The following is a 14,601-nucleotide window of genomic DNA, read 5'->3' as shown; positions in this document are numbered from 1 at the left end:
TACGAAAATTGTGAAAATCATTGTTGTGTGGCATTTTTAGATAAGTAATATCAAGAATAATGTTTGTAGTGTTCTGTGCAGACACATACTATTTTGTTTCCCCTGAAAAAATTCAGACAGGGAACATGCTGTTATGGAGGCCTGATTACATTCCTTTCTGTTGTTTTAAAACAATGAGTTGAGACAAATGACAGTTAACATTACTTTGTAGGTTATGGAAACATGCTTGGCTGTTTTGTGTGTGGTGCAGGGCATCGAGCCCAGAGCTTGGCACATGCCGGGAAGTGTTGCTCTTCTTCTCTGTGCTCGGGCATCGCTGTTAGATGCGAACTTGTGTTTTAGGATTATTAAAGACAGGGTTATATCACCCACCCAGGGACCGTTCTTTGGGTGCATGCCTTTAATCCCAGCCTTTGGGAGACAGAGACAGGAAGATCTCTGAGTTGGAGGTCAGCTTGGTCTATAGAGTGAGTTCCAAGCCAACCAAGGCTACATGGAAAAACCTTGTCTCAAAAAAAAAAAAAACCAAAAAAAAAAGACCAAAAAAAGTTTTTATAAAGGTGTGATATATAGAACTAGTTATTATATATGTTTTGTGTTATGGACATAGGCATGTTTCTTGTTCTTTCTCTGTGTTGCTCTATTGTGCCTCTGTGGTGTGTGTGTGTGCACGTGTGTATGTGTGCCAGCTTTGTACAGGTGCACATGTAAGTGTGTGCACCTGCACATGAAGAGCAAAGGTCAGCTTTGTACAGGTGAACATGTAAGTGTGTGCACTTGCACACGAAGAGCAAAGGTCAGCTTTGTACAGGTGCACATGTAAGCGTGTGCACCTGCACACGAAGAGCAAAGGTCAGCTTTGTACAGGTGCACATGTAAGCGTGTGCACCTGCACACGAAGAGCAAAGGTCAGCTTTGTACAGGTGCACATGTAAGCGTGTGCACCTGCACATGAAGAGCGAAGGTCAGCTTTGTACAGGTGCACATGTAAGTGTGTGCACCTGCACATGAAGAGCAAAGGTCAGCTTTGTACAGGTGCACATGTAAGTGTGTGCACCTGCACATGAAGAGCAAAGGTCAGCTTCAACTGTCATTCTCCAGGAACCATCCACCTCGTGTTTGAAACAGGATCTCTTCTCAGCCTTCACCTTTCCAAGGCTGAACAGTGACCCAGAGGTCCTTCTGTATTTGTCTTCCCTCTTCTGGGGTCACAGGCTTGGACCACAGTCCTGTCTTCTTGTGTGTGAGTGCTGGGGACCAAACTCAGGTCTTCATGCTTCAAGGCAAGCACTTTAATGCCTGGTCTGTAGCCTCAGCTAGCTACGTACCTTTTATACTTGGTCTAGTCCATGCCTCATTTAAGCTGAATGTCAATTTATATGTGTTTTTTTGGGATGCTGGCTACAGCTCAGCTGCTGAAATCTAATTTGCTGCTCTCTTTCGCACATTCAGGACAGGGCTGTTTACTCCAGACATGGCTTTCGAGGCCATAGTCAAAAAGCAGATAGTAAAGCTGAAAGGGCCGTCCTTGAAGAGTGTGGATCTGGTGATGCAGGAATTGATCAACACTGTGAAGAAGTGTACCAAGAAAGTAAGTTTGGACTATTTAACTTCCCAGCAAGTGTCTCGTTGATTCGTTCACCTATCTTATGCCTTCAGAGGGCTCTGTCTCCCTAACTCCACTTCAAGAAAGACACTTGTGTCTGCACAAGGAAAAAGACTCCGCCAGTTTATAGTGGAAGATGCTTTTGCAGTGAGCAGAGTACAGTCTCCCATCATGCCCCACAACACCTTTGCTTAGCTCAGGAAGAGTGTGTTTGCGGTGAGCAGAGCACAGTCTTCCATCATGCCCCACAACACCTTTGCTTAGCTCAGGAAGAGTGTGTTTGCGGTGAGCAGAGCACAGTCTCCCATCATGCCCCACAACACCTTTGCTTAGCTCAGGAAGAGTGTGTTTGCGGTGAGCAGAGCACAGTCTCCCATCATGCCCCACAACACCTTTGCTTAGCTCAGGAAGAGTGTGTTTGCGGTGAGCAGAGCACAGTCTCCCGTCATGCCCCACAACACCTTTGCTTAGCTCAGGAACAGTGTGTTTTACCCATCGAATCCTTTTCCTTGCTGTCTGAAACAGATAAACATCACTTTGGGACAATTAGATGAACGCCATAAACAAATTCCTATGGTCTGTGTTTGAATATAATTGCTAGATAAGGGCATCATTGACATTGTGTGTATCAATAAAAAACCTTGAAATTTATTAATAATTCCATTTTAGGCTGGCATTCTGAAAACAATGTAATTAATGTCGTGGTTAAGTGGCCTCTGAGGCCTGGTGACACAGATCCAAACATCTGGCTTCTCTCTGTATGCACCTTTCCACCCAAGTGCAGGGATGTCTCAAGTGCGCCATGCCTCTGCGTGTCTGCATCTTTGTACTTGTTTTGCATATTTACAGCAGCTTTGTGGTAGGATTCAGAGACTTCAGGCATCATTCTGTTTTGTCCTCTCTGTCATGGTGTCACCGTTGGAATGAGCCCATGGCACACATCAGAGCGCATTGGTAGTATAGTGGTGAGCATAGCTGCCTTCCCATGTCACACATAAATTAATAAGTCAGAAGGAGTAAGTATGGTGCCTGAGAGCACACAGTGAGGACTGAACAGAGTGATGCCAAGTCTATGGACACCGAACACAATGCCTGATCACAGTAAGCCCTCAGCAAATGGTGGCTCATCTGTAAGTGGTCATTTCTACATCACCCTATCATCTGTGCTTTGAATACATATTAAATCTCTAGTGGAGAGTTGTTGGGGAGAGACTGCCCATTTGGAAGGCATCTCACTGAAGAATATGGAGAGGACATGCTAAATTGCTAAGACCACTAAAAGTATACTTTTCGGGGAAAGCTGGGAAGATGGCTTAGCAGTTAGGAGCACTCACTGCTCTTGCAGAGGACTGGAGTTCAGTTCCTAGTATCCACATGTGATAGTTCATGACTGCCTGTAGTTCTGGCTCCAGTGACCTGAAGCCGTTTTCTGGCTTTTGTACAAACCCGTATGCAAGCACGTCTGTGCACACACATATATAAATTTAGAAGCTTAAACTTATTCATATATTGATATTGCTTCTTTTTTCTTTTTTAATTTTATCTTTAATTCTATTTCGAGATAGTTTCTCTCTGTGTAAACCTGGCAAGCCTAGAACTTATTTTGTAGACCAAGCTGGCCTTGAACTTGCAGAGATCTGCCTACCTTTGCCTCATGAGAACTAAGATTAAAGGTGTGCCCCACCACAAAAAATTTAAAGAAATATTTTGTACTGGAAAAGAGAGTTAGTGGTAGTATTTAGGGGAAAGCAGGCCTAACCTATGACAGTGACTCAGGGGCCATGGGCATTTCTGGAAAGTTTTTGTTTTTGCTTTATGTGTGGTTACTGGCAGCAAATGGTAGGAAAGGCAAGGGTGTTGGTCCCAGGCTCCTGGAAGAGAAGCTCAGACGAAGATCTGTGCAGAGTGAACACGGCAAGGGAGAGAGAGTTCTAGCTATAAATTCTGAATGAGAAGAGACAAGAAGGAGCATGGTGTCTAGGAGTCACTAGAAGCCGAGACACCAGCTGTGGAATTCCTACAGCTCCTCTGTGAGCCTTGCTGTCCAGGTCTCTCTTTCCTCCCTAATGGCAAGAGTCCCAAGGGTTAAGGTGCTAAAGATAGCGGGGGCAGAGGAAGCACACAGGGAAGAAACCCATCTTTTGAACACCAGCATTCAATGTGTTGGAAGCCAGTTACTGTGGTGATTTTTCATTTGTATTTTAATAAACAAAGTTTGCCTGAAGTTCAGAGTACATGCTCGACTTAAGTCAAAAGTCAATTTAAATACACTAGTCAGCCTTACAGACCAGGCAGTGGTGACCCACACCTTTAATCCCAATAGTCACACTAATTTGCCACAGAAACTGGGCAGTAGTAGTACACGCCTTTAATCCCAGCCCTAGAGAGGAATATAAGATGGGAGGAGACAGCTCCCACACAGTCTCATTCTGAGATTCTTAGAGGCAGGATGGCCATTTCAGACTGAGATAGAGGTAAGAGCCAGTGGCTGGCTGTTCTGCCTTTCTGACCTTCAGGTTGAACCCCAATTTCTGTCTCTGGGTTTTTATTAATGGTGCTATAAGTTATTACTCCACACTCTGGGCTCCCTGTCTTTGCCTGTGCATCTGAAGGACTCTTGATTAGCTTCTTAACTGACCTTAGGATTAACTAGTACCACCCAATACTAGCCACCCAGATTGCCAGCTTCAGCACAATGATGTGGTCTGTGCAAAGGCCTTCTGTTAGGTGTGCTGTGAAAAAAAAAGTTGTCTGGTTTCTCAGAAAACTGAGCTGAGGGCTTTGCAAAGCTTGCTAAATTGTTAGCTATGAACGGCGTGCTACTGGTGAGGTAGGGACAGGATACTAGTAAAACAGTGCGTACAGTTGGCTGGGTGCTTATAAAAATGTGGAGTTCCTGCATTCAGATTATTTAACAAGTGTGTTCACATTCTCCCTCCCTTTAAAGAAAGCAGAACTGGAGACGGTAGATGAAGGATGTGGTTTATGTAAGACAGAAGAGGCGTAACTCGAATCAGTGGGTGCATATGCAGAGAGCAGGCTCTGGCCTCACATCAAAAGGCTGGCACATGTGTATACATTTATGTTTTCAGTTATATAAAGTGTTTATGGTATAAATGAATCTTTTTATTTTTAATTATTTATTTTTTATCATTGCCCATTGTATCCAACTCACTGGGAAAGCCACAGTAAGCCTTGGATGAGACAGCTTGTTCCCAAACAGTTTCTGGCTCCTATTCTTGTTCTCCCCATTTTGAACCTCCCTTTCCATCATAACTTCTGCATCAATCTCCCGTGTATTTTTTTCTACTGTCTTCCCAGAACATTCTATATTTTGCTTTAGATACAATAAAGTGAAGAAAAAGAAAGCCTAGATTTCTCCCCGAGGTTGTTATCTGCCCTAGAGATTTCTTCATGGATGGAAAATTTTTGGTACAAACCTAAGAAAATATTGAATGGCCTGATATTAGGCATGGCATTTGCCTACTTCTCCTGCCATGGGTTCCAAACAGAATTTAACCATCGTTCTGTAAATGCCTTCCCTGAAGGCCCAAGTGGTACCAGGACATGCCTCCACCTTGTGGTCTCACAGCCAGTCCCTATCTCCTCCCTTGGTGCATCAGAATTTTTAGAAGCTGGCTGTAGGTGGACTTTTCTTTATTTATACACAAGTTCCCAGATAATCAACATGGATACTTAATATTGATTATAAATGCTTGGTTGATAGCTTAGGCTTATTACTAATCAGCTCTTACAGCTTAAATTAACCCATTTCTATCCATCCATGTGCTGGCACATGGCTCGTGACGTTATCTGTCCTCCAGCATGTGTTACTCCCTCTGCTTCTCCTGGAGACTCTCCTGTCTCTGCCTTTCTTCTTCCCAGTGTCCTTAGCCTGGTTTTCTTTATCAAACCAATCACAGAATTGTTTACACAGTGTACAGAAGAAGTATTCCACAGCAGGTGGCTTACGTTTTTCTCCTTCATTCTTAGTTCACCTTTAGTGTTTGTCCATGCAGAGCTCATGTCTAACAGTCAACAGCCGCTGTTCTTTGCTGCTCTTGACTCCTGAGACTCCGCATTCAGTCCCTGCTGGGATCACGTTTCCGTGACTTCCTGTGGTCCTTGGCATCATAGACAGATGTCTTAGAAGATCCAGGCCACCCCTTTAACTTTCCATAGATTTTAAAAAGACAATTAAAAAATTAATGGAAGAGCTCAGAGGATATTTGAAAGTTATTGCCCTCTTTGTCTCTGAGACCTAGGTTCAAAAACAAAAGAATAGAATCTTTAAATCAGAGAGCCCACTGTGACTGAGAGAGAGTTGGGTGACTGAGACACTTTTGATTTGCTGATTAGTTACTTAATTTCTGCCTGATTTAACATTTCTACAAGTTGAAACTCAAAGGATAATGAGAGTGGCCAGTTGTCTTTATCCCCAAGTTCCCGAGAAGCTTGGAAACCATGTGCCCCTTTTCTGGGTGAGTGCCACAACATATTGATTGTACCTTAGTGCAATCTTAATGGTACTCAGCAACACGCCAGTGGATTCTAATGAGTGGCTTCTCATGTTCTCCATAGAGGGACGTTAAATTGAATACTCTCTTCTTTGTCTTTACATGATAATTTCATGGGGGCCATAAACCAGGAGATTGCCTTCTTTTCTTCCAATCCCTCAGGCTTTCCTGTACTCAGAGCAGCCTCCTGCCTTACCTTTGTCTCTGATGAGACACGGACCCTGGCCAAAGCTACATGTGTGTTTTCTTAAGGAAACTGGTTCCTAGGAGTCTTCTGCTGTTTGTACAATCACATGCTCTGTCACGTGAAGAAGGCCAAGACACACCTATAGCTCAGAAAACCCGACCTCAAGACTATCCACTGTCCTTCTCTCCTCCATCAGGCTTGTGCTCCACCACTTTTTGGACACATTCATGGCCAAGGTCAACTGGGGTCTGGCTGGGCACTCTTCTTCCTCTTGATGTCACTCTTGTTTTGAAGTGGCCATGCCTCTCTCTCACTCACTCTCTTCCATCTCTGTGTGTTCCCTCTCTTGTTCTCATGTCTGTCTACCCTTGCCTCCCTGTAAACCCTGGGATCCCACCGAGCTTGGTTATGGACACTATCTTTTCTTGCTGTAGTTTTAGTTGGCAGATCATGATTCACTGTTCAACTTCCCTTTAAAGCTGAAAATATCGATGAGTCCCACATTGACACATCCAGACCAGGCCTTTCAAAACGCTTTGTATCAGTAGCTTGGTGAGGAAAGGTTTCATTTAGTTCAGGGTTTTAGAGAAAAATCCAGTTTTTTCTGGCTGAGAAGGTGTGTGGTGGTGGATATATGAAGCAACCGTTCATATTTTATAAACCAAGAAGCAGAGACTGTGACCAGACCCCATGGCACATATAACTTTGAGAGACCATGTCCCACAATGCAATTCCTCTGGTCAGTCCCATAGCCTTCACAGTAGTGCTACAAACTCAGGACTGATTCTTCCAAACAGAGTCTATGGAGACATTACAGATTCAAACCAATACACTGTCCCCTAACTACTACCGCTACATTGTTATGTCCTTTCTTAGGTTCTGAAGAGTCCTGTTGGTCTCTTGAGCCTTTGACCTCTTCCCTCAATACCCCCAGTTCACTCTCCTCAATGCTGTCAAAGTAGCCTTTCTAAAATTCAGACCTATATTTTGTTTGTTTTATTAAAATTAATACCCATTCAAGCCTTAAAGTTTAAATCACTGTCTAATTTCTAAGTACTCGATCAGCTATGTTTGTTGTCCTACTGCTTGTTACGGTCACGGCTGGTCACTCCGCCTCTAAGAAGTTTAATGCCTTTGGCATTTGTACATGTCATTCTCTTTGTCTTGAATGTCTTCTTTTCCTCTCCCGTCTTCCTCTGTCATTCCTCCTTTACAGAGATCCAGTACGCTCTTCATCATCTCCTAAACGCATTCCTGGAGGGCCTCTGTGAGTCCGTTCCTGGCCCCTTTCCTTACTCCTGTCTCCACGCTTCAGTTGCTAACCCATGTCTGTTTCTCTCATCATGCCTGAGCTAGGGTGTGGGAATTTGCATGCGTTCATTTGTTCATGTGAGTCCTTCTTCTTGCTGATTAGAAGTGTATTTATAACAAAGAGCTTTGCCTTTTATCTTCCAGACCCTAGAACCACTTGCAATGACTAACCCTCCGGGAGAGACACAGTATAAATACTTATTAAAAATTTACATGTTCTTAAGTTCCCTTGATGCTAAAGAAATATGTACTTGGTTTCAAAAGAGTGTTTTAGTCATTTCTTTGAAAATGATGACATCTGGACAGGTTTTCATCCAAACATCTGTCATTCTTTATGTTTTATTTTGATGCTCAAGTTTTTGGCCTTACGTCTGCCATTAGCCTATTATTTTGGAACTAGTATAATTAAAATTAAATTTTTTTTTCAGATAAGAATCCTAATTAACGTTACATGTGCTAATGCTAACACTTCATTATTTGACCCCTTTGAACACGAGGCATTGAGAAAGTGACTATGTAATTTATTGTCCAGTGCAGGACATTCCCGAGAGTTAAAGGGAGTGCTATTAATACTTTCACCATAATTATGAGAGTAAAACAAGACTGCCTCAGGCAATATAAAACATAGAGTTATTTTAGCTATATTATAGTTTCACATACCTGTCCACATATATATTTAAAGCATTGTTTTCATCTATAACTCCTCATGTTGATTGCTGTACGTGTTAAATCTTTTCACATTTTTTCCTTATGCCATATAAACATACATTAGTGTAAAACATCTGGGGTTTATGTATGCTCAAACGGCACAGCACAAAGCTTTTTTTTTTTTTTTTAGCTCTGGGGGAATGCATTTCTTCTCTGATATTTTCTCACTGTTGTCTCTGGAGCACAGGGGAACAAGGCAGGGACATTAGGGCTTTATGAGCCATTTGGCTTCTCTCCAGGGACATCTCAACTTTGGAATTTTTCTGGTGGGCATCAGTTTTCATCTGCCTTCCTTTACCTCCTCTTCTCTGGCACATCGTCTCAAGGTCCTGAAGTTCTTTGCAGGAAGCACAGGGAGGAACAACTTGTTTTTTGACCACAGTTTAGCAACTGTGTCATTTATTGGCCTTTTGGGAAACCACATTCTTGGATCACTATGATACCAATTAATTGATTCTTTTCCCCACTGCTTAGAGAAAAAAAATTTTTTGCAAGTAAAAAACCTTAGTTGGCCATAAGAAACTCAAAAAAGAATTTTGCATTAAAAAGTGCTGTTTGAAGAAATGCCCAGTTCTGTCACATGTTGGGTCAGTATGTGCATGGTCCAGGGTCCATATAAACTAAAGAAGAGAATCTGAAGTCCTGACCATGTGTTCGTGCCCCCTTCATCTCTAAACTCTTCTGTCTTCCCCATTCCAGCTGCACTGGTGTCCTGAGGAGACATGGCAGTGGGGACTTTGCATTCCTTTATGGACACCGAAGCAACTGCAAAAATCTTAACGTTTGCTTCTTTCTTCAGGCATTCAAAGGCCATGTTATCAGAGGCTTTCTTGAATTTTCTAGATATGGTTTCACAATCTTTCCATCTCCAAAACACTCAGAAGACCCCTGGTCTTCATCTTACCCCCTCCTTTTCCTTTCAGCACATGGGACTGTGTGAATAACACTTCACAAGACTCTTATTGTTATACAATGAAGGGACCCTGAGACTATGAGCTCGCACAGTGGGGTCTTGATTTATTGAGCCCAGTATTTTTTTTGCAACCCTAGATCACCCTTCTTTTTCCAATAGTAATTTTGGATGTACAATTGGCTGGATAAAGAAATCCACGTGTTCTCGATGTAGCATGACTGACGTAGGGTAAAAAGGATGGCCACAAAGCTCCAGATACGTTCAGTGGGGCCATGCTGATGGACTCTCACTCTGTGTAAGAGAATTAAGATTCAGTTTCTCTAAATCAGACTGGTTTTTTTTTTTTTTTGAAGTTTTTATTGGATGCTATAGGAAATTCAGGTCCAACGCTTAGCTTTCCCTCCTACCTTCTGTTTTTCTTCTTTTCCCAACTTAACTGCTCATTAATGTGTCTACCAAAGATAAACTCGGATGTCAGGGAAGACAAAACCCTGCCTGAGACCTTCAGGTACTGTTTGGAGACGGTGTCAACTCCCATCCCCACCCTGACCTGTTTAAATGTCTTCTGCATTCCTCAAGAGACCAAGCGTGCCTTCACTGACAAACAGCACAACTTTCTTCCATCCAAGGTTGAACTTGGACATTTCAGTTTCTTAGCCTTTGCTGAATAACGCGAAAGTTCTCTTTATTTCTGTTTAAAGATTTTTCCGTCACACACCTCATCATTTCTCCCTCTAGTTGCAGAAAGTATTTGAGGTTTAGAGATTTGGAATTTGCCCACTCGGAGGAGGGCAACTGACACATCTCTTGCTCTGTACTCACTTTACCCAAGTCCCTCTCGCCAGGAGCTGGCTCCTTTCCCCTCCCCTCACCAGCTTTGTGGATTTCCCAAATGCCATTGGGAAACAGAGGCTACTTCTGTGCTGTGAGGAGGAACCTCACCGTTTCCTGACAGCTCTGCACTAAAATCGCTCCTCATTTCCAGGCTTTGGTGAGCGTGGGTGAACATAGTTCCCTACCTTCATAGCACTTTCTTCAGGGACGACCATTTTTCTCAGCTCCTGAATAAATCCAACAAGATGTCAAACACACATAAAGGATGGCTAGGGACTTTTGAGGGTGGGGTGCTTAATTCACAGAAAATGAAATAAATTTGAAATGTTTTCATGAGCAGTGCAGTCATAATTGCTGGTTAGTTCATAACCAGTGGCCAACATCTGAAGGTTTACAGCTTTTAGATGAAAAAAAAAAAAGAGCTCATATCTATGTCAGCGAGACTCACAACGTCTGGTCTAATAGATGATGGAAACTGTTCTAGCTTAGGTTTGTTTTCTCTGGGAACCCTGCTACAGGTCTATGAACAATGATTTCCCAACAACCTGTATTTTTGCTTGAGGCATCAGACAAGTTACTTTTGAGGCCTTGGCTGGCTCATGCCTATCCCAGGAGAAACTGAATTGCCTGGCTCTTATGATCTGATTAATTCATGCTTAGTAAATTTTATAAGTCTGTAATTTTTGCTTTATTGGATGGAAATACCTTTCAAGTGTTTCTTTTACCCTCAGAGAAAAATGTGGTTCATACTGAAATTTTTATAGCGAGGTTTCCCAAAATAATTATACACAACTCCACATAACACTTAATATATTGAACATAATTAAGATGAAGTTTTATATATTTTTTTATTATTACCCTACTTTCTCTCAGGACATGTGTCATTGAAATTTCCTCAGAATCAAACGTTCAAGGGTTGGATTCTGAAAAAAAAAGTTGTATTATTTCTTCATTGAATCTTTATTATTTAAGAATAGTAAAGGTATTTGGAAGTAATTTGTCATTTAGTCAACATACAGTGTGACTGACAGATTGTGTCTCATGCAAGGGCATTAAATCCCAAGAGGCATTCTTATGGTAGGCTTCTCCATGCGTATTTACATAGTTAACCACCCTGTCCACACTGTAAGATTTGCCATCAGGTGCTCTGACATGGTGAGTACAGGGCCAGTGGACGGCGGTTGCCTAGCGAGGGATGTGATGGAAGTCAAGGAATAGAAAATGTCTGTAGCTGGTAGCAAAGCCTTCCTTCACTGATGCCTCATGAATAATTGACAGAATATAAGTAATTAGTGGTGAATTAAGGTCTAAATATGGTGCTTTCTACATCCACACTATTTAGGCAGGCACGATTAGAATCTTCGCAATGTAGACTTCTAATGAATTTGAACGCCAGAGCAGAAGACCTTGAGAGTTATAATGATTTCAATGATTATGGAAATTGTAATTGCACATGAAGAGGTGTGGAAGTGAGGCGGACACGGAGCTGGCAATCAGGACAGAGTGTGTTTGCGCGCAGGAAGGAGAGCTGCATAAACAACCAGCCATTCCTGGTAAATGAGCTGATGAGGGAGGCCACAGAGCCTAATCAGAATTCATTTTGAACGCCAGAAGGGCTTTGATGTCCCCTTTTCTGTGTGCATCGTAAGAATTGAGCACCACTGAGACAATAGGGATGTTCTATCGGGAACTCACCGAGGCCAGCTGGATTGGGTCTGAAAAAGCATGGGATAAAACCGGACTCGCTGAACATAGCGGACAATGAGGACTATTGAGAACTCAAGAACAATGGCACTGGGTTTTGATCCTACTGCACGTACTGGCTTTGTAGGAGCCTAGGCTGTTTGGATGCTCACCTTACTAGACCTGGATGGAGGTGGGAGGTCCTTGGACTTCCCACAGGGCAGGGAACCCTGACTGCTCTTCGGGCTGATGAGGGAGGGGGAGTTGATTGGGGGAGGGAAATGGGAGGTGGTGGCGGGGAGGAGGCAGAAATCTTTAATAAATAAATAAAGAAAAAAAAAGAATTGAGCACCACAAAACTCTCAATGAAAACCAACATTTTTGAATTGTGTGCCCCCAGAATTCTTTGTAGATCAGGCTCAGAGCAAATGTATTCATTTCATTGATGCCTTCAGTGATGGTTATGGGTCGCACTGCCTGGTGTTCTCGCTAATTGTCCCCCTCTTCCATTCCCTGCCACACACACATGTGAGGTCAAGGATTTTGTTGTTTTTTGTTTGTTTCCCTAAGAATTTAGTCTGTTTACTTTTGTTTCAGTTATTGGTACAAAACTACAAACTGCTTTCATGATTGAGTTGAGCTCAGTGGATAGAGCAAGTTTAAAAAGATTGTGTGTGTGTGTGTGTGTTTGTATGTGTATGTATATATATATATATGTATATGCATATACATATATATATATTCACACAAACATGGTATACATGAGTGTAGAGGTCAGAGGACAACCTCAGGTACTGCCCACTTTACTTTTGGAGACAGACTCTCTTAGTGACCTGGGACTTGTCATGCAGGCTGGGCTTGCTGGCCAGTGAGCCTCAGGGACCGTCCATTCACAGCCTTCCCAGGAACGGGATCACAGACACGTGCTGCCATCCCTGGATTTCTTTTCTTAAACATGGTTCTGGAAGATCGACTTGGGTCTTTATGCATATACAGTAAGTGCTTATGAGTTACAAAAGCAGTTAGATTTCTCTATTTTTCTGATAGTGGTATAAAATACTCTTCTCTAGAAACCTCTTGAGAGGATGAACTTGTGCTGAGTTGAATGAGTTACTACTATTCATATTGTATCATATTTGTTCAGTTCTCTGCTCACAGGCAGCAGACTTGTACCATTAAGAGACAGGGTGACCTTGTTCTTCTGCTCTATGAAGGGCCGGGGCTTTTATCCTGCTGGGAAACAAATGTGCAGGATGCAAACTGTCAGTGTGCACAGTGACCCAGGTGACCTCAAGCAGTGTTTCTCAGGGAGGCCTTTTCCTAACCTTTTCCAAGCTTGAGGAAACTTTGTTCAAAAGCTGAAGTTTGGAAGGTTCTTAGTATATCTGAGGATTCAAGGTAGTGTTTTGGCCTCAGCATACTATCTATCTGGCTGCTCAGTTTTCTTCCCTTATATCATGTTGTGAACATCATGCCGTTAGACAGCATGAGGATGCGATTTGAGGGGCTGGGGCAATGGATCTGCAGTTAAGAATGTTTGCAATACTATTAAGAGGACTGCACATTGGATCCTGTTACCTCGGTAGCAAGCTGGGTATTTCTTCAAATGTTTGACATCTCAGCTTTGAGGAGGGCAGAGGCAGGAGCATGGCTGAGGTTTGCTGGCTTTCAGTCTAGCTAAGAGTAAACCCTGGCTTCAGGGAGAGAAGCTGCTTTGGAGAAATAGACGGAGAGTGTTGGAGAAAAACACCAACACTCTCTTCTAGTCTGTACAGGTATGACATACCCATCCATGCATAAGCACATGCAGTCACATAGGCATTCAGATATACATGTACATAAATGTAAATAAATATATTAATTAAAAACATATTTTGCAATGGCCACTGATAAGTGGATCTATTTTGATTTGTTTAATATCATCAATACTTAGGTATTAAGTTCCTGTTTGTCTCATTTTGCCATTCCAATTAATGTCGTAATAAAAGTCTTTATGATTTTACCTCAGAATCCTGGGAAGTTGTTAGGTTAAAGCGTATGTGTGAGAGAGAGAGAAGGGGGGAGGGATGAAGGGGGAATCAGGGGAGTTTGTGTATGTATTTGAGATTCTTGGTAAATATTTCCAAATTTCTTTCCAGGAAATTTGCCTTCATTGACCTAACCTCTCAGCTAACCCATGCTGGCCTTAGGCTCTAAGTTCACCTGTTATCTTATAAAAATAATAGCAACAAGCTGATAACATAACATTTACTATTTTCCTCTGCATTATTGCTAATTCGGTTTAATGTTTGCCTTCTTCATATTGACTACTACATGTTTATTAACTGAATCTCATCCTTTACTGTTTGTATTATGCTATTTTGTTATTATTAATGTATACATGGTTTCTTATAATTGGAATTGGTCATTTACTTGGAATTAGCCATGGGCATGCCTGTTCTTTTCTATTTCCACTATTGCCATCTCTGTCAAAGCTACTATTATTTCCTCTCTGATTTTTTTAAAAGTCAGAAAGTCTTGCCAAGCCTCTGCTTGATGCTCTGATGCATTCACGTGGTGTCTTGGTTAGGGTTTCTATTGCAATGATAGAACACCATGGCCAAAAGCAACTTGGAGAGGAAAGGGTTTATTTCAGCTTACACTTCTACGCCATAGTCTATTATCAAAGGAAGTCAAGGCAGGAACCTGAAGGCAGGAATTAAAATGTACAGCACGGGAGTGTTGCGCATTGGCTTGCTCCCCATGACTTGTTCAGCCTGCTTTCTTCTACATCTCACTGGCACCTGCCCAGGGCGACACTGCCAACAGTGGGCAGGGCCTCTCGCATCAATCGCTAATTAAG

The 14,601-nt window shown here is 42.4% G+C and overlaps 1 protein-coding gene across 5 annotated transcripts in view; it reads left to right on the top strand.

Moving 5' to 3' along the window:
- Dnm3 (dynamin 3) overlaps positions 1-14,601 on the top strand; it is a 471,739-nt gene that overhangs the window by 167,553 nt on the left and 289,585 nt on the right. For all 5 annotated transcript variants that reach the window (XM_075988409.1, XM_075988405.1, XM_075988406.1 and 2 more), the window contains exon 10: positions 1,453-1,591. In XM_075988409.1, the coding sequence (XP_075844524.1) occupies positions 1,453-1,591 (139 nt within the window). The remainder of the gene's footprint in view (positions 1-1,452; positions 1,592-14,601) is intronic.

This window comes from Microtus pennsylvanicus, chromosome 10, assembly GCF_037038515.1.
Source record: "Microtus pennsylvanicus isolate mMicPen1 chromosome 10, mMicPen1.hap1, whole genome shotgun sequence".
In the NCBI taxonomy this organism is placed as follows: Eukaryota; Metazoa; Chordata; class Mammalia; order Rodentia; family Cricetidae; genus Microtus; species Microtus pennsylvanicus.
Note: the sequence above shows the minus strand (reverse complement) of the source record. Positions and strands in the feature narration are given on the sequence as shown.